General features: G+C 45.3%; 2 protein-coding genes and 2 long non-coding RNA genes across 4 annotated transcripts in view; 1 reads left to right on the forward strand and 3 right to left on the reverse strand.

Annotated features, from left to right (window-relative positions):
- Positions 1-4,373, reverse strand: part of ttc24 (tetratricopeptide repeat domain 24) — a 5,908-nt gene extending 1,535 nt beyond the window's left edge. The window contains 7 exon segments of the mRNA XM_076029948.1: positions 586-598; positions 744-848; positions 851-895; positions 994-1,122; positions 1,498-1,719; positions 3,515-3,701; positions 4,332-4,373. Of these exon segments, the coding sequence (XP_075886063.1) occupies positions 586-598; positions 744-848; positions 851-895; positions 994-1,122; positions 1,498-1,719; positions 3,515-3,701; positions 4,332-4,373 (743 nt within the window).
- Positions 4,374-6,010: 1,637 nt separating this feature from the next.
- Positions 6,011-6,886, forward strand: LOC142890779 (uncharacterized). The gene is made up of 4 exons (XR_012927121.1): positions 6,011-6,125; positions 6,210-6,263; positions 6,355-6,582; positions 6,789-6,886. It is a non-coding gene; the product is annotated as an uncharacterized LOC142890779 (long non-coding RNA).
- Positions 6,887-11,706: 4,820 nt separating this feature from the next.
- LOC142890785 (protein unc-45 homolog B-like) lies at positions 11,707-12,607 on the reverse strand. The gene is made up of 3 exons (XM_076030058.1): positions 12,471-12,607; positions 12,204-12,359; positions 11,707-12,002 (listed from the first exon to the last, which is right to left on the reverse strand). Exons 1-3 carry the CDS (start codon positions 12,540-12,542, stop codon positions 11,730-11,732), a joined length of 501 nt encoding a protein of 166 aa, XP_075886173.1. The 5' UTR covers positions 12,543-12,607; the 3' UTR covers positions 11,707-11,729.
- Positions 12,608-17,180: 4,573 nt separating this feature from the next.
- LOC142890796 (uncharacterized) lies at positions 17,181-17,713 on the reverse strand. Its single transcript, XR_012927123.1, has 2 exons — positions 17,570-17,713; positions 17,181-17,538 (listed from the first exon to the last, which is right to left on the reverse strand). It is a non-coding gene; the product is annotated as an uncharacterized LOC142890796 (long non-coding RNA).
- Between the last annotated feature and the right edge of the window lie 8,830 nt (positions 17,714-26,543).

A 26,543-nucleotide genomic window follows, 5' to 3' on the forward strand; every position in this document is an offset into this window, starting at 1 on the left:
CACCCTTTATTTAAATACTTTATTTGAACACGTATTGATTGACAGCCAGCCAGTGGCAGACGAGAGGGTCCAGCCTGGTGGTCACATGACTACGGCAGTGAGTGTCACGTGACTGCGGCAGTCTGTGAGCGTTCATGCCGACCCTGTGAGTGTCTCTGTGATGGATGACGGGACCAGTGGTGGATCTACATCAGCGAGCTGAACCGAGAACGCCAACTGGCCAGGAGGGGCGGGGCCTGAGCCATGCTGGTGGGAGGAGCCTCTTCCATCCGGACCAATGACGATGGACTGAAAGCAAACGACTCGGGGTGCTGAGTTGTTGATGGTTTGTTGCGCTGAATGTGTCTGTGGTGTTTTTTTTTTTATGGACAGGTGTCAGTTAGCTGTCAGTGGGCGGGGCTTCTGGGCCTTTTGGGTATTCTGGGCGTGGCTCAACTAAAAACACCAAACAGCAGGTTTGTCATCTCCGTCAGAGCAGTGCTTCTCTTGAGGCGTGTGTCAGGTGACTTACTGGCTGCTTGCTGCTCCACCTGGTCTGAGCTGTGACAAGAGAGACACCTGCGTTAGTGGCTGACAGAAACTCACCTGGTGGCCACACCTGGACACTGCAGGCGGGGAGCACCTGACCGATCCGGACCTCCTCCTCCTGCTGCTGTACTCTGGCTCCTCCCTCCCACAATCCACTGTTGCTTCCTGTCCACCTGTGACCTCACATCCTATCCTGCACGCTGTGGGAGCCTCACCTGGGCTCTGATTGGCTCCTGGATTGGCAGCTACCTGACAGAAGCACAGCGCCACCAGCGCCTCTTTGTAGAGCTGCACGGCCTTCCTGCACCTCCTCAGCCTCAGCACTGAGCCAGAGACTGACACGCCTGTACCTGGGCCAGGTGATCCTCTGCACACACACACACACACACACACACACACACACACACACACACACACACACACACACACACACACACAAGCAGTGAGGAGAGGAAGTGACATCACCGCTGTCTCTGAAACCCTGCAGGGCGAGGACGAAGCTCTCGGCTGCCTCCTCCTCCCCGCCCAGCTGACTGAAGGCCACGCCCAGATTTCTGAAGCACCGTGCCTGCTCACCACGCCGACCCAGGGAGCCTGCACACACACTCACACACACACACACACACAGAGGAACACAGTCACCTGCCTGGGGGGCGTGGCCAGCACGGAGTTTAGCGCTTTATTGAAATGGCTCTGAAAACACTGGAAACATGGAGGAAATACAGCCGTTTGATGACTGACTGACAGTTTGGCTGGATTAAAAAGCTTAACAGGCCGTATGCGGCTCCCGGGCCGTAGTTTGCCCACCCCTGTTCTACATTGTTCCTGCTGCTGTCTTGACTGTGAATGTATTTTTGTGGCGTACTGATCTCTCATTGCCACTTTTACATTTCACTGCACATCCAGCCTGAGCGTGCAACCAATAAAGTTCTTCCATCTTGAATCTTGTTCAGGTGAGGGTGGACCAACCGTAGAGCCTGGCGGCGAGCCTGTTGGTGTCAACGGTGGCCCGGAAGCGACCCGTGGCATTGAGCGCTGCCCCCAGGTTGTGCAACACTGTGGCCAGCGGGGGGGGCTGCTAAGCCGCTGGCTGCATGGCCAACTGGAAACACTGCAGTGCCTCCTGGAAACACCTGAGGCGGCTGTAGGACACGCCCATTGACAGGTACAGCCATAGATATATACAGAAGGCTAGATGTCTTATCCGCGCTGCTGGCCAATGGAATCGAACGTCTGCACTGGCCCCTAAATTGCTCTATTTTCACCGGAATTTCGAGCGGTTTGGTTTGTTATAAAGGTTCTAAGCATAGTTATGATACTGCATACTTATTAATGATTTATAACCATAGGCTTTCATGTGAAAATAGCAAAAACACGCACACACCCATATTTAATAAAAACGTATAAGCTAAACGCTAAACTAAACAAACCAGCTCTAAATCGTAACATTACTCAAACAGCTCCAACAATATCTTACAGATGAAATGTGATCCTACGAGCTTCTGTTTGTGGACAGCGACGATTGCTGCACCTATAAGCGGCACAGAAGTTCAGCATTTTTTCACAGATTTCCTGTAGAAATCATAATGCATGATGCTGTAACAAAGCAATCCACTTGTAAATACTTTGCAAATTAAGTTAAATTATCTTGAAAAGAAAAGGTATTCTGTCTCTCCATATGTCAAATTGCTTGTTTTATTTACACCTACCTACTCAGGTTGTCACCGTTAGACTGAATCAAACAGGTGGGGGATGAGATATCAGCAGCTCTAGTTCATTGATCACCGTGTCTCTGCTGCATGAACTGATGAGACTGCGTTCATGCAGCAGCAATGGATGTAGGCTAAGTTGCATTAGCTTGGTTTGCAACGTTACAGGAAACGCACCTCAGCGAATAACTGCAACCGACACCACAAATATTGTATGTGAACAAAATACTAGTTTGTCCTGAAATAGCTGTTGGCTAAACTTAACTTAAGAAATGAAAATCTTAGTGGTCTCAGTCGTATTAACTTGTGCAGATAGGCTGCCTTAGCACCATTATGTTTTTTTTTTCTAATAGAAAGCTGCACTCTCAACATGTTCAACCATCCAGAATTATTGCTACATTATGAATGTTTGTAAGAAAGCAAACCGTGTGCAAATCCGTCAAGTTTTCAGCGAGTTCAGAGTGTTAATGCTTGTTCAGATCGCTCACATTCCCTCACATTCAATGCATCAGACCGTTGCTGTGTCTCAATTCAGGTTCTGTGTCCTTGAAGTGCGCATTTTGAAAGGAAGTTGCGTCATAGCACTGCGCGAAGGCTTGTCCCAATTCCAGAGGGTGCTTAGGACGCTGAAAATGCGCCCTCGGAAATACGCACTAGTTTTAGCCGATTCCAAGGATACACCGCTACTATCCTTCGAGCACTTGGGTATCCCATGATGCTTTGCGTGCTGCTGCAAAGCATCGTGGGATCCTGGGAAGTCAGCTGAAATAAGTGGCATGTACTGGCAAAGACACAACATATAAATTTAAATATTGAAGTTTCACAAAAAGTATTCCGTTTTTAAAGTAGGATTTTATTTATTTGATCATCCAACGGCATCGTTAGATGGCGAACCAATGGTTAGCTTGATATTATAAAAACGTCACTTCCGGGGCTGGCCAGCCGGAGGGAACGGCAGTGACGAAACGAGGAAATACGCCGAAGGCTAGACCGTCCCGGGTGGTTACCGGGGAGGCGGGGTTTGGTCCGTCCTTCTAGGCTGGGAACTCTAAGAACGCTTCCTTCAGACGGAGGACACTCGGTCTCAAGGGTGCAGAACCTGAATTGAGACACAGCAAAAGACTGCCTGACTGTGGAAAGATGGCGGCCGGTGCGGACGTTGGATTCTGCGCCGTGAGACATCAAGCCTTCTGTAGATATCTATGGGTACAGCTCACCTGGTGGGGGTCAGAGGTCAGTTGGGGTCAATCAACAGCCAATCAGGGGCTCGCAGTCACCGTTACCCAGAATTCTCGGCTCGCCAATCTTCTCCGTCAGGCTCAGACACTCCCCCGGGACGCGGGTGATGTCATCGCGGCTGAAGCCGTCTGAGTGGATCATGTGACTTCCTGCCTCGCTGAGGGCGCTGGCGGCCGAGTCCAACCGGGCTGCCAGTCTGTAGCTGTCGGCCAACCGCAGGAAACCCTGAGGGGCAGATCCTCAAAGAAGGGCATGCAGCGCTAAAATGCGGCGCATTTTGCGGCGGGATTGCGGCCGCAATCTGCGCCACAGATGCGGGGATCCACAAAGGTTTTTGCGCTAATGACATGCAGGCGCAAACACGCCCACGAATGCGGCACCTGAAACAGGTGCGAATGTTGCGGTCTGGCAACCTGAGAGCAGTTTGCGCCAAAGGTTGTTGGTGAGTGCATGTGTTTAGCCACCTCTGGCTGAACGGAATAAAACCTCACCTAGATCTTGCGGAGTGACACTGTGGCTCATAACCAGTGTGACGGGTGTGCACGATGATTGGTCTCAGAGATGTATGAATATCTAACAGCAGAGGGCAGCATCGCTCTTCAATGAGTGCAAGTGGCAGGTAAGTCTGTATGTAAAGAGGGAGGGCACTGGCCTCAGGGCAGAGACGAGCAGTGCAAATGGGGTAAGTTCAAGTGAGCGGCAACTGCTCAGTGGTTGGCTGACTGGGGGTGGTGGATGTTAAGAGCTGCGACACTGCGTCTTCTTGCCCTTCGCCGGTGTTTCTGATGCAGGGGATCGAAGGATGATCGACTTGAGAAGCGAGGACTGCAACATCCTGAAGGACATCATTTTCACACGCAGCCGGTGAGCTTTCTGGGAGTTGCGAGTGGAGGCCATATAGACAGATTTGGCTTCATACTATCTATCATTAGCTATTTTCTCGCCACAAAAAATACATTCTGGGCGGCTGCTGCCCTGTCCTTCGATGAAACCAAAGTCCAAGTAACTCTCGAGGTATTGCCTCACTTTCTCCTTAGATGCCTGTTTACATGCAGAGCTTAATCGGACTGAGCAATAATTCGGCCTACCGACAGTTCGAAAAAAGCGGTCGAGCCAGCAGGCACTCGCTTTTTGCTTGCTCCGTGTACACCAGGTATTACGGTAGTCATTGTACTCAATGGGGAAACGAGATCGAATCGCTTTTCTCTTTACTTGTTTTCAGATTAACATTATTGGAGAATTCCTAATTGTCACACCATCATTCCACTTCAGGGTGCTAGGGAACCACTTCAGGAACACCCTCACTGAATTTCACAAATTTCTGATGGAGCGTTTCAGAATAAAGCTCATCCAAAAATGTGCATTTTTTATGTTTATTATTCTTGATTTCAGATATAAATATATGGAGAATTCCTTATTGTCACTCCATTATTCCACTTCAGGGTGCTAGTGCACCACCCCAGGAACACCCTCACCTAATTTCAGGAAATTCTGATGGAGCGTTTCAGAATAAAGCTCATCCAAAAATGTGCATTCTTTATGTATATTATTCTTGATTTCAGATGTAAATATTTGGAGAATTCCTTATTGTCACTCCATTATTCCACTTCAGGGTGCTAGTGCACCACCCCAGGAACACCCTCACCGAATTTCAGGAAATTCTGATGGAGCGTTTCAGAATAAAGCTCATCCAAAAATGTGCATTCTTTATGTATATTATTCTTGATTTCAGATGTAAATATTTGGAGAATTCCTAATTGTCACTCCAGTATTCCACTGCAGGGTGCTAGTGCACGACCCCAGGAACACCCTCACTGAATATCACAAATTTCTGATGGAAATGGAATAAACATAAAAAGTTCACATTTTTGGATGAGCTTTATTCTGAAATGCTCCTGCCCCTGCCCCCCGCCCCAACCCTGGAAGTGACCTTTTTATAGCATCAAGCTAACCATTGGTTCGCCATCTAACGATGTCGTTCAATATTCAAATAGATAAAAACCCGATGTTAAAACTGCATATTTTATGTGAAATTTCAATACTTAAATTTATATGTATATATAATATAATGTATATATAATGTATATAAGTGTCTTTACCAGTACATGCCGCTAATTTCAGCTGACTTCCCAAGATCCCACGATGCTTTGCAGCAGCACGCAAAGCATCATGGGATACATAAGTACGCAAAGGATAGTAGCGGTGCATCCTTGGAATCGGCTAAAACGAGGGCGCATTCCGAGTACGCATTTTGAGCGTCCTAAGGACTCTTGGGAATTGGGACAAGCCTTCGCGCAGCGCTATGACGCAACTTCCTTTCAAAATGCGCTCTTCAAGGACGCAGAACCTGAATTGAGACACAGCATATATGCTGTGGCTTCCTTCGCCAGTCCAAAAAGATGCATGTTTGGTGGAGGGCAAATGTTTTCATATGTGTCTCAGTCTCAGAGATCAAGGTCAATTAACACTTATGTGTGTCGAGCAAAGAGCATCTCAAAACCATCGCTTTTTACTGACACCTTGCCCCTCACCCCTTATGCCCTTGCACAGACAGTGTTGGGGAAAGTCACCTACATTTCAAGCCAGGCCTGACTGAATCCAACCTTCCTCTTCATAGGATCATGGAAGTACAGCCACTTGAGTTCAAAGGTAAATTTCCTACAATGTCTCTGTGCATCTTATGCTGTGATCAACATAAGGTTAGAGTTTTATTTTGTGCATCCTTTATTACAGTGATCACAAAGTTGGTGCTGCTTGTATCTCTGTGGCAAACAATTGCGGGTGAAGGTAAGTCATTTTATGTTAACCAATATTTCCTGACAGAAAAGGGCCAAATGTGAGAGATAATTTAGTTCTCCCCTGTTTGTCTTTGACTCAGAAGGCGACATCCCCCAGAATCTGTATCACTGCAAGGACCCAGGATGTGCCCAAAATGTGGAGCAAGTGTCTTGCAATGATGTCTATTTACCCCTTAAACTCCCCCTACCACCCTGCTCAGGCCCCCCTCCTCCTGGAATAGTTTGCCAGTATCATGGGTTGGCTTTTGTTTCGTGTGATGACCCTGACTTTGAAAATAAGACAACTATGGACAAGGAAAAATGTCAAGGTATTTTCCAAGTCAGCTTAAGAGATTTACAAATCCTGACTAGTTTGAGGACACTGTGTCCAGACCACTTTAATGTTAATTACTGACAAATTAAATATTGCATGTCTTGTCGCAACTACCAGTAAAAGATATTCCACTGAGTTTTCCTCATTCAATGTTAAATAAGAAAATCAACTTAACTCAAACTTGTGGTTTCTCATCTGTAGGCACTGCATATCCTTGTGACATCAAGGACGGTAAGCTTCTCTGGCAAAAACCCATCTAACATCACCACGCGTAGGAAGATTATTGACCTTAAATTCTTTGTTGTTGTTGTTGTTGTTGTTTTGTTTTTTGTTTTTTTACCCATTTTTACATATAGACTATCCACCAATATATGAAGAATCCAAATCCATTGTCGTGGCAGTTCCGTGTAAGTTTTGACCAACACAAATCCGAACCTTTTCTTTGCTTTTCATCTTGTATTCTCTTCTTCCGCATCTTTTCAAACATTTCAAACATTTACAGTTCTTCATTCTTTTTGACCTTCTCAAATAGCAATGTGGATTTAAAAAAAAAACTTCACTAGAGCCTCAACTGAGACTGAGTGTGTTGTAAATTGGTGAAATAAATTTTTGGGGTAAACTATGCTTTAAAATTTGCATTTGTCTTTGGGAGCAGTTTTTTTTTTTTACTTGCTTTTACAAGAGGCTGCAGATGTAATTATCTTCCTCTTGATTAACTCTTTTTTTCCAAAAAGATAAGAAATGCCGCACTTTGCTATTAATCCTACTTGCTTTGCTCTGTCCACGTCTGCCCTTCTGCATTGGCTAAGTTTAAAAGATTCAACTGCTTCAGTCAGGTGAGCATAAGAAAGTGAAATATGTTGAATTTGTTGCCTGCCTCTGTTATTATCTTATTGTGCAACTTTTGATTCCATAGGTGCTATTGCGGCTGTTCTGATCACGATTCTTGCCTCTTCCTACCTTTTTTGGAGAAAAAAACAGAGGTAATTGCAATATGCTTTTATTCATATTTATTCACAGCTAAGCTGTAACCATGTAAGTTCTTCATCTAGAGGCCTAAATTTAGTCAGATAGTAGGAAAAAAAACTTGTTTGTGTCATTAGGCATTTTAAACTGTCAGCACTGCTTGTAGTCCAACAAGAGCTGATCGCAGTCAATTTCAATTGCCACTGATTTTAATATTTTGGCAGATTAACGTGCATAAATGCAAATGTTATTGCGGGCGTACTGAGATGGTTTTGTTTTCATCCTCAGGTCAATCACATTGTCTGAGATTCAGGTGGCCGAATGAAACAAACGTGGGATTCTTGTCTGACAAGCTTGGTGTTGGCCGGAGCGTTATATACCCCAGCCCAACCAACTCCCAATTAAATCACAAATTAATATTCTGCTTCACCAAATACTTCTGTCAGGGCACCACAATTGACCTGCAAAAAAACCCCACATCATTTAACATATTTCCCATCAAACATCTGTGTGTCGTGCATTTCTTTTGTTATTGTAGGGGAGGTGCATGATGTATAAATGAATATCCAGTGTGGCGTGTGCACTCAGCACGGAAACAGAGGTGAAACATTTGTTGGTGTATGAACCAGAGCATAACCATGCCCCCCCCCCCATAAATTTACTGTCCACCCCACTAGTCAGTATAGATTGTAGTAGGGTCAGTTATGCATTTCATCCCAAATGTGCAGCCAGCCAGGCAAGCCGCTTTTGAACTCCCCGCACTCACAGCCCCCCCCCCCCCCCCCCCCCCCCCCGGCCGCTGTTGCGCGCTCACACAGCATCGGCTCAGCGTGTGCGCGTGACCGCCCCTGTACCTACACAAATAAATAACCTCAAATGGAGTTAAGGAAGACGGAGAAGACGCACTGAGACGCGTCGAAACGCGTCAAACAACCCGGCAAGGGACCCGGGTCTCAATAAGTCAATTTAACTCAACAAGTCAAAATATTCTTTAGCAAAAGAAGAGGGGGAAGTATGCGTCGTAATAGTCTAGTACCTAGGAGGGGGTTCAGTGCACGCCCCCGGAGATATATTTCAAATCAGTGATTTCTTTTTATATATGTAGGAAAAAATGTGCTGAAAATTATAAGAAGTTATGAAGTTGTTGGAATGTCGTATAACGTGTGCTTTTAAGTGCTAAATAGTGCCGCTACAGCACCTGTTGGAGCTTTTTGACGGGTTTTTGACATGTTGGACTGAGTTACGTAGCTAACGTTAGCTGCTGCTTCTATGTTATGTCAGTCATTTTCAGACAATGAAGAGAAGGTCCACAGACATCTCTTCTTATTTTAAAAAGAGTATTAGAACAGGAGAGAAAGAGACGACAAGGCAGCAACAGAGGCTTAGTGAGGAGGGGGAGGAGAAGGAGGAAGAGGGGGAGGAGGATGGAGTAGAGGAAAATACAGAGCAGGATACACAGCCAGCGTCAATAACAGAGCCAGAAGCCAGGCAGGACTCAACAAAAGCAGCTGCTCAACCTGTTCCTGGACCAACAGGTGAAATTATGACCGTTTGGCCTTAATAATGAAATTGACGGCTAGGCTTGATAGTAACGTCATCTGGAGAAATGTATGTTTTGTTTAGTGTGTTTCCATTAAATTACAAATCATCATGACATAATCAATTAAAGCTTGTTTATTGATAGTTGAGTTTCATTTGTCTGAATAGAAATACCTACAGGCTATTATTACAGCTAAAATTGATAATTACTATTGAGAGGGACTAATTATTATTATTATTATTATTATTATTATTATTATTATTATTATTATTATTGTGTCATGTAACTGCTTTTGCCTCTGTTTTATCATAGATATCTCCCAGTCAAGAGCAGAGCAGGCTGTGCACATTAGATCATTAGTAACATTAAATATAAAACAATAAACCAAAGTATATCAGTAGGCATTTCCGGAAGTGTTTTGGTGTGCCACCCCAAGATTTTAGTTAAGTGTCCCCCTCTGGCCACCCCTATGAAAAATTTCTGGAGGCGCCACCGCGGTTTACGGTTCTGACCCCGAGTCGAGGAGGACGCTCTTTAGGCGTACTTGCATCACTATTGACTCGAGAGTCCTTTCAGTTCTTTAGTTTTTGGTGTTTGTTTGAGTTTTATTCCTTTCTTGCCCCCTTAACTTTTTCTTTCTTTTTTTTGTTTGATTAAATACCTTATTTACTTTGTCCTCTTTAGTTGTTGAGTTACTTAGTCACTTACTTTATTTTCGTTGGGTTTTTGTAACAATTTCATTATTTCAGTTGTATTGCTTGATTACTTTATTCATTGGGTTTCTGTTAACAATTTCATTATTTTAGTTGCATTTAATTAATTACTTTATTTCGTTGGGTTTCTGTAATTTCATTATTTCAGTTGTGTTGCTTAATTACTTTATTCGTTGGGTTTCTGTAAACAATTTCATTATTTTAGTTATGTTTAAATAATTACTTTATTTCGTTGGGTTTCTGTAATTTCATTATTTCAGTTGTGTTGCTTAATTATTTATTTTATTTTCGTTGCGTTTCTGTTAACTATTTTTATTATTTGAGTTATCATTGCTTAGTTGACACATTTTCCTTTTGTCTGTGTCATTTAGATTTAACATTTATATTTATATTTAGCATTTAGATTTAAAATTTAGATTTAACATTTAAGAATTAAGATTTAACACTTTAAATATAAATGTGAAATCTAAATGCTAAAAATAAATATAAATGTTAAATATAAATCTTAATGCTAAATATCAATGTTGAATTTAAATCCAATTGTTAAATCTAAATCTAAATGTTAAATCTAAATGCTAAAAATAAATCTAAATGTTAAATATAAATCTAAATGCTAAATATAAATGTTGAATTTAAATCCAATTGTTAAATATAAATCTAAATGTTAAATCTAATTCTAAATGTTATATCTAAATGTTGCACCTAAACGTTTCGGTGCAACTAAACATTTAGCTAGTATGCAAATTCCAGCTGCCCTAAACAGGAAGTGCCACAATAAAAGCTCGACGATGTGGAAATGTGTTTTTAGTGTCAAATAACGAATAAACAACTATCTTTTCGGGGGCGGGGGGAACTGCCTCTTGGACACATTGGTGGTTTTAAGTACCCAAAAATAACAAACCCGTTTGGAGATACTATATTTTACGAGTACCTTGAGTGTTGAGTGTCACTTAAGTTTTGTGCAGGACTTGCGCAGCAGAGCTCGCTGTCTTTCGACTTAGGACCTGTAGCCCCTACAGCCAGCCACAAGGCTGTGGCTCAGGAACCTGCGCCTGCCTCCATGATACGTGGCGCCGTTTGTAAAGTTTTTCATTCTTAAAATCACAGCAACATTTGTTTCGTATAGCCGCCAAAACGGCTCTGCCGTTGTTTTCCGCCAGCGCCGAGTCGGACATGTTAGCAGTGTATGAATGACCACGGCTGTGGAGGCTGTCGAGAGACAGCAGAGCTCTGCTGTGCTGTGCTCAGCAGTCTTGGCACGGAGGAGGCATCGTAATGCCAGGCGCGCACAGGAGCGCCTGTATCCTAGCATAGTTTCACTGTCAAAGGTAAGGTCCGACGCTGAAGTTGACACCACCACTATTGCTCTACATCTGGCCACTCGTTTTTTTTTTTTTTTTTTTTTTTTAGAAACTCCTGCGATCCTATTGGACGTGCCAAGATGGTAGTGCAGGGCGCTGCGCGTCAGACAGTGCCGCGCATTTGCTCCGCGGCGCTCCATTTCCTCTCCAGGGGTGGAGAGGAAATGGACATTTCGAGGAGCTGTCGGTAGGCACGATTTTTACGCACTGCCGCGCGCTACAAACGTTTTCTTATCTATCTTATTCAGAATTATAATTCATAAAATATAACTTTAACTAATTTTATATCAGAATAGCAGCATAAGCTAATTTTATCTGTGACCCACAACAACTAAATTTTAACAAATCTAATTTTACAACATTATATCAAAACAATCCATTTGAAGACAAATACATTTGTAAAGAATAATACATATGGAGTAAGGACAAACCTGACATTTTATTTCCAGCTCAAAAAATGCAATACTTTATTGGGAGGATAGTTGCAAGAAATATTTTTTTATTTTATTTTATTTTTTAAAAGGAGGCCACCGAAGTTTATATTAAAACAAGACATGACATTTCAAGAGGGGGTACTGAAGGGCTTGATGAGGCCAAGATCCATCGCTTTGACCAGGCATGTGCGGGCCACATCGATGACTTCTTGCCTCTTGGGATTGTCCTCGGCCTTGCCGATCACTGAGAGGATTTCCAGCATCTCACTCTCGATGAGCTTTTTGGCCAGCTCGCTGTCGTCTGAGTTCAGCATGTTGTTGATGATCACAAGGCGTCGATGCTGCACACTGGGGTTGTCGTGAAGACACAGCCGCTGCATGATCTCGAGCCACTGTGTAGTCTGTGGGCAGAATTCAGCCAGTCAACCTCAATTAAAAAAAAATGCATCAATCACAAAGCCAAATTTATCCTAGAACTTCATGCTTCTGGGTGGGAAAAAAAAACGGCATCTGCCTGCTGTGTTTCCCTCATCACTCACATATGCGCACACTACTAACCCACGTCCTGAAGAAAAAGAACAGTTGAACATTGTTGTACTCACCACTAGGGTCAGTTTGGTGCAGAGCTTCTTCTGTGCTGCAGTCAGCATGGCCAGAGCTCCAGCCGCAGCTATCTGGAGGTCCTCTTCGTCCTCGCCACATAGCAGCACCAGCAGCTTCATCTTGTCGTTTCCATCCGCCATATAACGCTGCTGAACCTTAAACCCACAGCGGTTTACTTTTTCACAAACTGAGCAAGTTGAACGAGTGTTTGTGGATCTTACATTTTCAAGTGTTTTATGGTGGTTTAGTGATTTGTCTACTCTTACCTCTTTACATGTGACGAGGTTGCACATGCATTCAGTGGCAGCCTGTCTGATCTGCTCATGGTCCTCAAACATGTACTTCTCAATGTCTGGCAGTGCATTCTCTTTCACAATATTCACCCTTCAAAGTAGAATGTTTGTCACAGTAACCTCAGCGTGACAGATATGCTGTCTTCTAAACACTTCTATCTCTCTCTCACTCTCTCTCTCTATCTCTATATCGCTCTCTCTCTCTCACTCTTTCTCCATGTTTCCTTTCATGGCAAAAAAGTCATGATTTCGAAAATTCCCTCACTCCACCACTGCCTTGAAGGGGGCATGTGCCTTCTCTTTTTTACTTCGAGAACAAAGAGCAGACTTGGTTCCTCATCTTATTTATTGTTTGCTTGTTTGTCTGCGTTACTGCAATACAAAGCAGGTCAAACATGCCTCAAAGAAAACAATATCATGGACTGTAATCTATGATTCCGGCTCCTCTTTTCTGACAGACAGACTATGAAGCTGATTAACTCCTGGAACCAAACTCCTTTTTAGTCATTCAAGCAAAGTATTCTACACATACCGAAGTTTTTCGCTGAAACCAGCCATGACCTCTCAGAGCTTCATAGTTTTGCATTCCATCCCTATCTGTATGGAGAAGGTTTACTAAAGGCTGCACCACCTCGTACACCTGTCAAACATAAAAGACAGTAAAATTCAGAATCACCATGACTGTGTTCATCATGAATTACTTTTTTCCAGAGCACTAGAAAATTAAAAGAAGATAGATGTATAGTAGCACAAACATTTTAAAGGATGGGTTTAGATAATAAATCTCTCCAAGTCTCTTCTTCCACATTGACCTTCCCAGATTCTGTCCCTTCCAGAGCAAGTGGTATTAAAGCCTGAATTGGAACACAAATATTGGTATTATATATCATTATATATTTACACAGTTTTACAACATTAAAAAACAAATAGCATTCAAGTTATTTTGGTTTAATGTGATTACTAAGTAGAGAGAACCTATTACCAAACACTTTCCCTACCTTTCCACCACCTTGGGCTACAATTGTGCCACGATGAGTGGGATACTCCGACAAGACCAAGAAAATCCTAAAGTTGAAAAAGTAAAATAGTTACTTTAAGTTCATTGTTCATTATGATTTAAACCTAAGAGCTAAACTGGAGCCGCTCTGTCTATATTAAAAAATGTACAGTATCAAATTGGAAAGCCACAGCTGAAAACTACAAATAGCACAATTTGGAATCAGCTGTGGTCAAGCCATCAGTACATGTAAATCATAATGATCATTGTGTGATAGGTCAGGGGCTTGAGGGAAGGAACTCCAGTCAGCTATTGTTTATTTGTAAAGACAGTGAATCCAGTCATCATTGCTCACCCAGCTTGCCAACATCTCCTTGGTCTGATCTGTCAGAATGGAGTTGTCAGCTTTGACCCTGAAAGCAAGTGCGGCCGTGACTCCTGCTTTCAGCAGCCTTTTCACCCTTTTCTCTATGTAGTTCTTCTTTTTCAGGAAAGAGGAAATGACATTTTATGCAATGTGATCAAAAATGCAAAATGGGCAACCGGTTTTCAGGGTGTTGTGGTTGAGCTTGAGGAAGGTGTAAGAGACCTTTTCTCTTCTTCAATCTTCTACCTTGGGATATTGCTTGGAAAGCCCCTCCTGTAGTCGATCGTCCTTCGATCAACTGCACCGGAAAAATGTGGTCGGCGTAGGGAAAGAAGACGCAGTGTCGGAGCTCCTAACATCCACCTCCCTCAGTCAGGCAACAACTGAGCAGTCACTGCTGCGCCGAGTGCACTGCATGTGTCCCTGCTCTGCCTCTGTACATACAGACACACTGGTCATTCAGTATGCCACTGCACTCATTGAAGATCCGATGCTGCCCGCTTCCGTTAGCCAGAGGTGGCTAAAGTATTCATATTCTGTACTGAAGTAAAAGTACAGATACTTGTGTAAAGAATACTCTGTAAACGTACTGATTTAACTCATTTATTGAAGTAAAAGTAAGACAGCACAGATTCTGAAATGTACTTTTTACTAAAAAGTAAAACCTTTCGCCATCAGTGAAACAATACATCTGTTGATCATTTTTGCAAAAATTAAAAATCTTTGGTCTTAATGTGGGCAACACGGTGGAGCAGTGGTTCAATCTTGGGCCTGGGGCCATGTGTGGAGTTTGCATTCTCCCTGTGTCTGACTGGGTTCTCTCCGGGTTCTCCAGCTTCCTCCCACAGTCCAAAAAGTAAATTTAACGTGGGAACTCTAAATTAAACATTGGTGTGAGTGCAAATGGTCGTTTGTCTCTAGTTCGTCCCTTGTAATGAACTATCACAGCTGGGACAGACTACAGCAGACCCTGAGCGCAGGACGAAGTGGGTATCGAATGGTTGGATGGTCTCAATACTGTGTATTTTTTTTCTTTCTTACTACAGTGTAGCGTGGTAATGTGGTGAAGACACCGGCACTACACATTTATTTTTGTTTTTTCTTTATTTCTTTTGAAGCTTTTATTTTGGTTTTCCTCGGAAGCTCTGTGGAAGCACAACAGACAACACACACGTTAATGTCCGCAACTGCAGTTCGCTCCACAGAGTTCCCACGCGCCACTTGAGAGACTTCCTCTCGAGCGTAATTCCCCGGGGCGAACGCGACCTCCACTGGTAGAAGTGGGTAACTGCACCCTGCTCACCCATTCACTCTCACACGCCACAAACCACAACAAAAGCAGGAACAGTGTTTATGCCACAATTATGCTACACTCTCCCCCCCAATAATAAATGTCTCCAGACATTTCAGATACCCAAAAATGTTCACACATTGAATTTTTTACCGCTGAAACATGGTGTTACTTATGCGAAAGAGGCACTTGACCTTCTGTTCAATTAGTACCCACTTATCAAAGTATCTGTCCCATGCAGACCCATACCATTAAACATCAGCTACTGTACCACGGACCCCAATCAGATCAACCCTCACATGTAACACAACTCTTATCGGCCTCAGTTCTCTCAGTCTGTTACCAGTCTCTTTGTTTGTACAGTCCCAGTTCAATATGTTCTTCTTAGACTGTCTCTGCTGAATTGTCTCTTCTTCACATTCACAGTCCATATACTTACACTCTGCTTTCCAGAGTCCATTTTCTCTGAACCAGAACACTGTTTGTGTGATGTAAGTTCAACCCATTACCTCAATGTCTGATAAATAACCCACGGCCGCCACATGACCGGTGGATTGCAAGCTGGGGGCCCACCCACGACTTGTAGGCTCTCTGCACTGGCTTCCACCCACGACGGCTCACCCAGAGTGTGGTAGGTCAGCATTCGAGGACGATTTCTCTGACGCTGTGGGTAGCCGGTGGCTGGCGGGGGGGCAGGATCGTCTTCCTCTGACGACTCTTGTAGACCTTCCCCAGGCTCTGCAGTGTTGCTCTCACCATCTTCATCCGCTGCGATGCCACTGTAGTGCCACATCTGGACCGAATGTTTTTCACCAGGACAATTGGAATTTATTGCAGCAGGGCCTTCCGGTGAACCACGTTTGGAGGAACTAAAGGTGGTACCTGATTGGCTGTGATGCTACTTTCTCTGCGACTATCTCTACTTAAAATCTTAAAGCCGTAAAACACCCGCTCTCGGAAGAACACTTTTACCTACAAATTACAGTTGGGAGTCCACTCCGAAGCGCTCTCAGACGACCTGGTTCCAGGCAGGGACTGGTACCACTGGCGGCCAGCGCTAGTTTTACCACCGTTATCTCTCTGCAGAACATTCCAAGGGGCCATCCTCAACACAGATGTTCCTGAACATCTCAATATCAGACAATGTTAAACGCTCTATTTTCCTTTCTACAGAGACATCTGGAAGTCACATATCTGTGACCACCATCAAAAATAAAGTATTATTGGACTTTGAATCACTCTTCTAACCCCAAGATTAACGGATTTAGGATTTCCTCCTAAAGGAAGCCTGGAGGCTTTCACGCTTCAGGTGGAGCAAGAGTGTCCCCTAAGGGGGGGTTACGAAAGAGTGAAAAAGTGATAGATTAAAAGTTGAATAAACTTTGCACCTTGGTTTTCCTCATATCAATCTTACATGCTTTGCTATAATCCCTATCATTACCATCACCAGTTTTCTACGTTACACTTAGGCGACTGTTACCTCAATCCATACATACACCTTTTAAATATTGACAACTACATATACATATATCTACTCATATATATAAATATATTTGTATACGTGCCCATAGAAGTGCCTGAATGCGAAATCTATTAAATCTTTCAGTTGTCTTTTAAATATAAATAATCTTACTCCTGCTTTTGTACGCATGCTTCGATAGGTTGATAGGTATTTAGATATAAAATATATGTTGAAGTTTTAATGTGCTTTGAACGCTTTATCTTCCTCAATTGTTGCCTAACTATCGCAAGGTATCCACCATACGAAGGATCACACGGTTTTTATTTGTTCATGTTGTTCTCCTATTTCATTTTTGGTTGTTGTTTAATTTCTTTATCAGCAACGAACCCGACACCACATACATATTCATCAGATGCATATAGCGTAAGACGACCCATCCAGTTTTAGTGTTGGAACAGCCTTTTCATTGGTTCTTGGAGTTCAAAAGACCACCCTCTTCTCCAAGTCATACCAGCGAATTCAGCTCCTTTGTCTCAGAAGATCAGAAGATGAAGAAGAAAGAGAAGTTTTAGTTTTCCTGAGTGTTGTCTCGTCTTTCTTAGTGTCGTCTTGTCTAGTGTTTTTGTCTTCGTCATTTTTCTTCATTCTAATTTTTGTCAACTTAATTTTTCCTAATTTCTGGCAAAAGGCCAATTTAAGACAGAAGCAGAAACAACTCAGGCTCGTCCAGTGACCATTATTTTTCATTTTAACTTTTGCCCAATCTCAACTGGCATCCTCAGCCCTGAGATTGTGATTTTTGTGATTTTTCTTTTTGGACCAGCCAAGCAGTTTTTCCTTCCTCGTAACCGTGTAATTCGTGTGATCACCAACATTACAACTGGTTGCGATGGAAGACTGGTGCCAAAGCGCCAGTGAAGCCACCTGCAGGACAGAGCAGAACGGGCATTTCCACCTCGACGGTCGGTGTTGCTAATCCAAGCTTCCTGCGCAGTACCGGACCCGAATGGTACAGTACAAACTCCCAGGACCACCTTGGAAGAAGCTCATCCAACGTAAGCCCTCATCACTCGCTCACTGTCAAAGAGTCTGGTTGTCGCATCAGTGTAACCAATAACTGCTGAATTATTTTTGCTAGACTTAGCCACAACAAGTCTAGTAGACAAACAAATCTCTTTTATATTTCTTCTTTTATTTTGTAACTTTTAGCTTAAGTTTAGGTTTTCTTTACTTACTCTCTCTCCCTCTCTCGCCCAATCTCTCTCTCTCTCACACACACACACACACGCACACACACACGCACGCACACACACAACACTCACACAGTTCGTTGCTGATTGTGTCTTTATGATCACACTCATGTCATACTGTTCTGTGTGAACCATCTATTGTTACACAAATAAATGCACATTAAGCCTGATGTCATTGTTTGACTGACTGATTAAAGTGTGGTTCAGATCCCTGCGTATCGTCAAGAAATCCCCGTTAAGGAGACTGTATTGAGACTGACTCTGGCGTTTCCTGCTGACGTCAACAACCAAAAAGCAGGTGGTGCCCCGATCAAATCATATTAAATATTCAATTTATTAATTTCTTTTTTGATGTGCGTTTCCACTCCTTTGTGAGTTTGATCGACTAAATGAATCAATCAACCTTACCCCACTACACCACCGTTGTTCGTCTCTGCGTCCCCATGAGCTGTTCCTGCATCTTCCAGATCTGGTGCTCCTCTTTGCCTCATCAGAGCTGATGTGAATGGCTCTGCCTCTGGATTCAAGCCTATAGTTCTGTGACTTAGTTGGCCATCTGGAAAGCGACAAACCAGCTCACGTTCACTGCTTTCACTGTCTGAATCTTCCACTGGTTTGTTGCTTTGATGTTGTCTTGTTCTCGTTTGTGGCAGAATTTTCCTCTCGTGTTCTGTAGAGGCCGGTTCCAGTTTCTCCAAGGGCAGACTGTCACAGGGGAGTAGGAGATTCCTGTGCAACACGCGACTTTTACCTCCTCCCTCTGGTGCCACTTCATAAACCGGGCTGTCCTTGCTCCTCCTCTTCAACACCACGTGCACTTTATTTTCCCAGTAAGACCGCAGCTTACCAGGGCCACCCCTCTCTGACAGGTTACGCACAAACACTCGTCCCCCAGGTAGCAGGTCGACCCCATGTATTCTTTTATCATAACCTTTCTTGCCTCTTAAAGCTTCTCTGGCCGCTGTTTTGGATGCAATCTCATAGGCTTGTCGCATTCGGTTTTGCCAGTTCTTTACATATTCACTATAAGTCTCTTTTGCTTCCCTGGGTTGCAGGTTGAAAAGCAGGTCGACTGGTAACCGAGGTGGTCTGCCAAAAAGTAAGTAGTAGGGAGAGAACCCTGTGACCCCACTGCGTGTGCAGTTGTATGCGTGCACTATTTTTGTCAATGAGCCCTTCCAGTCAGCTTTATGTTCACTTGTGAGCGTGCGGAGCGTTGACAGAATTGTCCTATTGAAACGTTCACATTTTCCATTACCTTGGGGGTGGTAACAGGTGGTGTGGGACCCCCGCACATCACAGCTCTTCTGTAGTTGGTCCATCGACTGGTTGTCAAACTCTCGCCCCATGTCGTGGTGGATTCTCTCTGGAAATCCCAATCGCAGTGCAAACTCATTGAACAGTTTCTCCACAACAGTTTCGGAAGACTTGTTTTTCGTAGCATAGGTTTGGGCGAAACCAGTGAAATCATCTATAACCACTAGAATGTACTCAAACCCCTGTTTGCATGTCTCTAAGTGTAAAAAGTCAGTTCATACCAGCTCACCGGGGCGTGTAGTGACAATGGTTGTCAGGGGAGCCCTGGTCGCTTTGTGAGGACGCTTTGCCTTGAGACACTCACACTCTTGGGTGACAAAATGTTCTATATCAGGGTACATACGGGCCCAATAGAACTGATCTTGGATCAGGTTCAAAGTTCTTTCAACCCCGACATGTCCCATTTCTTTATGAAGTTCGTGGAAAACTGTTTGACGATGTTCTTTTGGGAGGATAAGCTGTTGTTTATCCCCTGCTTTTCTATACAGGATTCCATCCTCATTAACATACAACTTTGGCCACTGTCTCATTAATACTCTGACGTCTGGCGGTTCTGCTTTAACTGCTCTCCTGGCCGGGCACTGATTTTCCCTTTTGTAACGCAAGACCTGGCCTATCACAGGGTCTCTTTCCTGACTCTCTCGTATCTGTTCTGGTGTCAGGGACTGAGCTCGAGAATGTGCACTCGCATCTCTAACTAAGTCTAGTGTCTCGATGGGAACTGGTGTGATCCAAACTAGAGGGGTGTCTCCCTGTACACTGACTCCCTGCACTGCTGCACTGAACACTTCCCGTCCCACTTCCTCTGTACACTGTTTCATGAATGCATTTATGTCTAAAGGCATACGAGATAGGCCATCTGCATCAGCGTTACTCTTTCCTGGTCTATACTTAATGGAAAAGTCAAACTCAGAGAGCTCCCCCACCCACCTATGACCCGTGGCATTAAGCTTAGCTGTTGTGAGGATATAGGTTAAGGGGTTGTTATCTGTATAAACTACAAAGTGTGGAGCATGATACAGATCATCTCTGAAGCGTTCACAGATTGCCCACTTTAGAGCTAAAAACTCTAATTTCCCTGAGTGCATGTGGTAGTTCTTTTCCGGTGGTGTTAATGTTCTAGAACCATAACCTATGACTACCATCTTGCCGTTTTGTCTCTGATACAGTACTGCTCCCAATCCCTCCTGAGATGCGTCTTGTGTGGAGGACAAAGGGTTGGGTCATCTCTGGGTACCCCAGAATGGGAGGCTCTATCAGCTTGTCTATTCGGGCGTTTACCCACAGGCGCCCTCGGTAACATCTCGGTACGGTACGGGTCGGTATTGACGCATTTCCACGAGCCCCAGCACGGTCCCAGGGGTTACGATTTCGGTACCTGCCTCCTTGGGGTTCGAAGCGAGCAGAGCTGACACCGTATGGGTGACGTAGCAACGTGCAGGGCACTGATTGGGTAAAAGTTTTGACGAAAGCCAAAGGCAGTCTCTCACGAAAGACCAAAACCGCCATTTTTTAAAAGCCCCGCGTGTGGATTTTTACAGTTTCACGTATTAAAAACTGAAAAGATTATGAAACTGTACCATGGGCGAACGTAGAACTACAGACGTTTCTGTTGTCTGTGGCTGAAGAAAAAGCTCATAGAGAGCTGGACGGACGGAGCGACACGCAATGAAAAGCCTTCCTGGTTTCGCAGCCGGTGGCCGTCGCTGTACAGCGAAACAGTGTCCGGAGAAATAAAAAAATAAAAATGCCAAGCGACTACCGAAGCACCAAGGACTACAACAGTCGGAGTGGAACGAACAGAGAAAATGTTGGAGGTTTGTTCAGCCTAATTCGGATGCGATGGAACACCGACGCGGTGGCCAACGGGAGTGAGACGGGCTCGACTCGGCCGGTGGACGACGAGAGAATAGTCGGCCACGGCGATATTTGAAAACATTCTTGAGGACTGTAAATGTGTTTTGTAACATCAAGCAACTTTAGTTTGAAGGCTATTTGCAAAGTAGAGCCGTTAAATTGTGTCGATAAACCGCTAGCCACCACCGCTAACTCCGTGCTCTGCTTGTGTTGTGTTCGCTGGCAGTGAAACTTAAGAGGCGGCGATTTTGGCTCGCAAGTTTCGTAAGTTTCACTCCCTAGAGCGATTTTAATGCTGCTAGCTTGAATAGCGAATAGAGTTGTTGCTGTTTTGTGCTTTGTGTGGACTTAAGTTGTGCGGATATTCTTGTCTAATAATAAACGACTGTGAGACTCAAGGTGATCGTTTCAGCGTCTACATTTTCTCTTCTAGGACAGTGTTTTGATACAAGTCAACAGTATGAAACAAAATAATTCTAAGCCCTATGAAAATGTCTCGTACAAAACAAAACAAAACCACGGTTAATACAAAAAGTGAATCCTATGGTTTCCGGGACACGGGAGGCACAAAAAAACCTTTGGTTCGCCTTGCAACCGTGACTCCGCCCACGCTCAGGTACTAGTCGGGCTTATGGAAATACCTTTCAACCGAGCTGTCCCGTACCGTGAAGGGCTGGCACGAGCCGCACAGGGCTAGTGGGGAAACGCCCTAACAGTTCACTGAAAGGACGTACTCTGCTCTGAGGTAAGTGCAGTTTTCTCCATTCTTCATTAATGATGGTCGCCTGGGCGCCTGTATCCCATAATGCCACTACTGGCACTGTGTCTAGTGTGCAATGTACGGTGTGTCTCTTTGCAATCAACTTGATGAGTCTTTCCTTGCATCGTGGTGGGAGGTAGTTGACAGATAAGAGCTGTGGCGGTATGAGAGGAGGGACAGGTTGCTGCGTGTGGAGACTGGACGATTCATGGGCTACCGAGAGTCCCGGCTCGGCAGCCCAGTGTCGTTTCCCTGCTGCTCTCTGGTTCGTCGACATCCCCTGGAGAGGTGACCCTCTTGCCCACACTTAAAGTAATGTCTGCATGAGTCCCCTATCTGCGCTTCTTGACATGCTCCACAGCCTCTGGGCCGACTACCGTGGGGTGTGAACGTTTTCTCTGTTGGCCTGGTTTTTGTTGCCTCCACTGCCTGTAACATTAACTTTTTCATTTCTAAAACCTCAGCCCTGAGTACTTCTATTGGGTCTATTTCCGTCTTGGGTCCCGGACTTTTCTTTTTCTTTCCCCCCGCTTCACGGTCCTTGACGGTGTCAACCCCTGTCACTGAGGCATCAGGTGAATATACTTCCGCCTGCACTTCGCTGACTTTTGGGGACTTGTTTATGGCTGATTTTCTCAATTTTTGCTGTCTTTCTTGTTCTATGTTTGCAGCCTCACTGATTATCTCAATTAACACCTCATCTGTGACAGTTAGGCTACTAAGATATGGCTTAACCTGAAACTTAACTGCATCACGACACAGTCCAGTCTCAATGGAACGGAGGAATTCTCTCTGTCTCAGATCTGGGCTAAACTGCTCACCTTCCTCACCTGCATCGTCATCACTGGATTTTCTCATGAGCTTCTCTTTCAGTTCTATGGCTCTAAATAAGAAATTCTGTGCTGACTCTTTCGGGTCTTGCGTCATGTTCATCAAGCGATGCAGTAAATCAGAGGACGAGTCCACTTTGTAATGGCCCTTGAGTATGGTCTTCAAAGTGGGCAGCGTCAAGTCTCGTTTTATTTCTAGCATCTCCCGCAGATGAAGACCTGTGCTCACCGCACGTGTGACTGCTTCAACGATCTCCGCTTCTCCCTGCCCTTTCCGCTGTCGAGACTCCATCTGGTTGATGAGGCTTGTGTATGACAGTTTGTCCTTTTGACCTGCGTCTCCAATCTGCCAACTTATCCGAAACTCCCGCCTCAGCGTTACCTCGGGCAGCCTGGTTGATGCAGTGGTGGCAGTTCTGGGGTCATCCTCCTTTGCAGTCACGATGACAGGCCCAGTGTTTCCTTCTGCAACTTGTGTCTTCTGCTTGATCTTTTCCTCCGACGCCCCGATTTCCTCTTCCATTTTCTGTTGTAATTGTTGGTATCGGATTTTTAAGTTCTCAAGCTCGCTCTTCTCCTGGACCACAATCTCAGCTTCTGTTTCTCCCGGTGTAGCCTTCAGAGTGGCCAGGGAGGACAGTACACCCTGCAGGTACTGCTCGTATGACTCGGTGGATTCTTCACCATCCTCAATTTCATCCAGTGTGGTCTCAACCAACCTGATTAGAGCTCGCCTCGTCTTGCTGGCAAAGCCTCCGACAGGTGCGCTACACTTCAGATGCTCGCAAAGGGGGATGAGGACTGACTCCTCCAGTGTCAGCAGCAGCCTACTCACGTTGTCTCTGTCCTCCTCCATGGCTCTCTTTCTGCTCTATCTTTCACTGTTTCGGTGCGACTGGGCTCTGGGCTGTATCAAACCATCCTCTGCTACCAAAATATGTAGCGTGGTAATGTGACGAAGACACCCGCACTACACATTTATTTTTGTTTTTTCTTTCTTTCTTTAGAAGCTTTTATTTTGGTTTTCCTCGGAAGCTCTGTGGAAGCACAACAGACAAGACACACGTTAATGTCTGCTACTGCGGTTCGCTCCACATAGTTCTCATGCGCCACTTGAGAGACTTCGGGTGAATTCCAATTCCTCCCTTAACCCTCAATCTCAACCCTCAATCTCAAAAATGCGAGGTGCAAGTGCTGTCCCGATTCTAAGAACGTCAAGTTGAGGGACGAGTTTAAGGGCTGTATCGGCCTCAATATTGAGATTCTCCGGCACCACCCTTGGCAGTAAGGGCTACCCAGAAGTCATTGCGTATTTTCGCCAATACGTCTTCGAAAAAGATCGCGATGTAAAAGCGAGCTACAAATGGAAGTATTTTCGTAGTTGTTGTGGAAAAGAGCGAAGATGCCGATGCAGGAATAGTGGGAGAATAAGTAATTTAATGAACAGACAAATAAAAGGGATCGGAGCTCCGAGGCACAAACACAGTACAACCAACAGAACACATGCAACAAGTGCAACAAGTGCAACAGCTCAAATGAATGCGAGTGCAAGTGCAAAGAGGAAAGGAAAGAGAAGGGCTTTTATACAGTGGACCGGGAAGGGACAAGATAAGGGAGAAGGAGGTGAGGATGAGAGGAGACAAAACAAGGAATACATCACCCTGGCGGGCGACGAGGAGAATGTCTCGAGAAGACATACAGTGGCCTCACCCTGGCGGGCCACGAGGAGAATGTCTCGAGACGGTTATACAGTGAGACATAACAGATTACACGGGATGCCAAGAATACTTATTTTCCATTACATTCCCCCCTTTTGATCATTCTTGAACCCTCCAGTGAACCAAAATTGATTGATTAACTCCAACACCCCCCCCCTTTGACACATGGTCTAACCCATGTGTCAATTTAGCGAAATGTGGGAATAAATGCTTTGGCAGACACGGGTTACCGTTTGGTCCTACCCAAATGTTAGAAATGCGGTCCCAGCGTGCGCCGGCGGAGCGCCAAGCGGCCTTCTCCTTTGCCGTGGCGAGGGACTGCATCTCAGCCAGTGATGCATCAGCCTCCTCAACTGAGGCTGTCATCGTCGGTGCTGCGGCTGACGAGGGTGCGGGCTGCCTTGCAGCGGACTTTGCTGCCGCGTCAGCCCTGGCGCTGCCCTGGGAAACAGGGTCACGAAGGTTAGTGTGAGCAGAACATTTACACACTGCTATTTGGGAGGGCAAAAGTATGGCTCGCAAGAGGTCAGCAATAAGCACATGATTTAACACCGGCTTCCCGTCTGACTTGAGGAAGTTCCTGCATTCCCACGCCAAAGTCATGAACGACACCAAACGCATAACGGGAGTCTGTGTAGATTGTGACAGACTTGCCCGCAGCACATTTACACGCTTCAGTTAGCGCAACCAGCTCTGCCCCTTGTGGTGAGAGGTGACATGGAAAGGGAGTCAGAGCAGATGACCTCCGAGGCGGAGACAACTGCGTAACCAACTCTGTTGGCGCCTTTGAGCCTTTGCATCTGCGTAGAAAACAAAATCAGCATTAGCAAGGGGTTCGTCAGGTCAGGTCAGGTCGGGGGGAGAAAATTGTGTCTAGCTCTGCTATGCAGTCGTGTGGCTCTCCGTCGGTGGGGAGAGGCATGAGAGATGCTGGGTTAAATGTGTTGCATCTCTTCACAGTCACCTTCGGCATTTCGAGCAAACAGGTGTGATAACCCAGGTACCGTGCGGCAGAGAGATGTGACGTGCGCTGCTCTGCTAGAATCAGGGACACGGCGTGCGGTACCAACAACGTGAGCTGCGCATATCCCACGATGTCACGGGATGCTGACAGGGCTTTTTCAGCGGCAGCTGTGGCGCGCAGACACTTCGGCAGGCCCGCTGCAACCGGATCGACCTTAGCTGAAAAATAACCAACAGGTGTGAGGTCAGTGCCGTGTTTCTGTAAAAGAACAGAAGTCATGCATCCTTCTCTCTCATCAACAGCCTGAACCAACGGTTTCGTGGGGTCGGGGACGCCCAAAATGGGAGGCGACTGCAGGGCCTTTTTCATGGCTGTAAACGCGTGTTCAGCCGCTTCTGACCAGGCGAGAAAAAAAGCAAACCAAAACCGGCTGTCCGGGTCAACAGGAACGCTGAAAAAGGCATTGGGCAGGTCAACAACTGTGAACCACGTTGCATCAGTCGGAATTTGTGACAAAATCGTGTGCGGGTTGGGCACGTTCGGTGCCCTGGCGTGGACAGCAGCGTTAACTGCTCTCAAATCTTGAACAAACCTCCAGTCATCATGTCGAGGAGGAACTCTGGCCTTGTTGACAGGGAACATGGGCGTGCGCACTGGCGAGTCCGGGCATGGGACGATGACACCTGCTTCGAGGAGAGAGTCAAAACCAGGAGTGATTCCTTCAACAGCTTCTGGCTTCAGAGGATACTGCGGCTGGTTGGGCCGAATATCACTTTTGGGTGTGATCTTCACCGGTTCGGCACCTTTGATCAGTCCCACATCGTATTTGTGAGCAGCCCACAGTGAGGAGGGAACCTCGCTCAGTTCCTCGGGCAGCTGCGATGTGTCAGTGAAACATGCAAAACTCGTGTTGTGGCGCTCGCTGTCGCGTGTCTCTGTCAGGTGCAGACAGCGAAGAGCCTGTGTTTCCAGTGGAAAATCAGTCTTATGCACATTCAGGGTGGGGGAGTAAAAATGTCCCTGCTCCTTTCGGTGCCAGTCTTTGGTCGACAGGCATTCAGTCAAAAAGGGGCCGAGGTCCTTCCACTCATCGTCTGGACCCTTGGAGAGTGAAATGTGTGGGGTGGACCCACGGACAGACAAAAAATGCACTCTGCTCTGCTGTGAGTGTAACAGAGGCAACGCATCGTTGGGGGCCCCAAAACAACGTAGAAACAACAAGGCCATCATTCA

Source organism: Nelusetta ayraudi, unplaced genomic scaffold (assembly GCF_046127955.1).
Source record: "Nelusetta ayraudi isolate G7.1 ecotype Tasmania unplaced genomic scaffold, CSIRO-AGI_Nayr_v1 ptg000003l, whole genome shotgun sequence".
In the NCBI taxonomy this organism is placed as follows: Eukaryota; Metazoa; Chordata; class Actinopteri; order Tetraodontiformes; family Monacanthidae; genus Nelusetta; species Nelusetta ayraudi.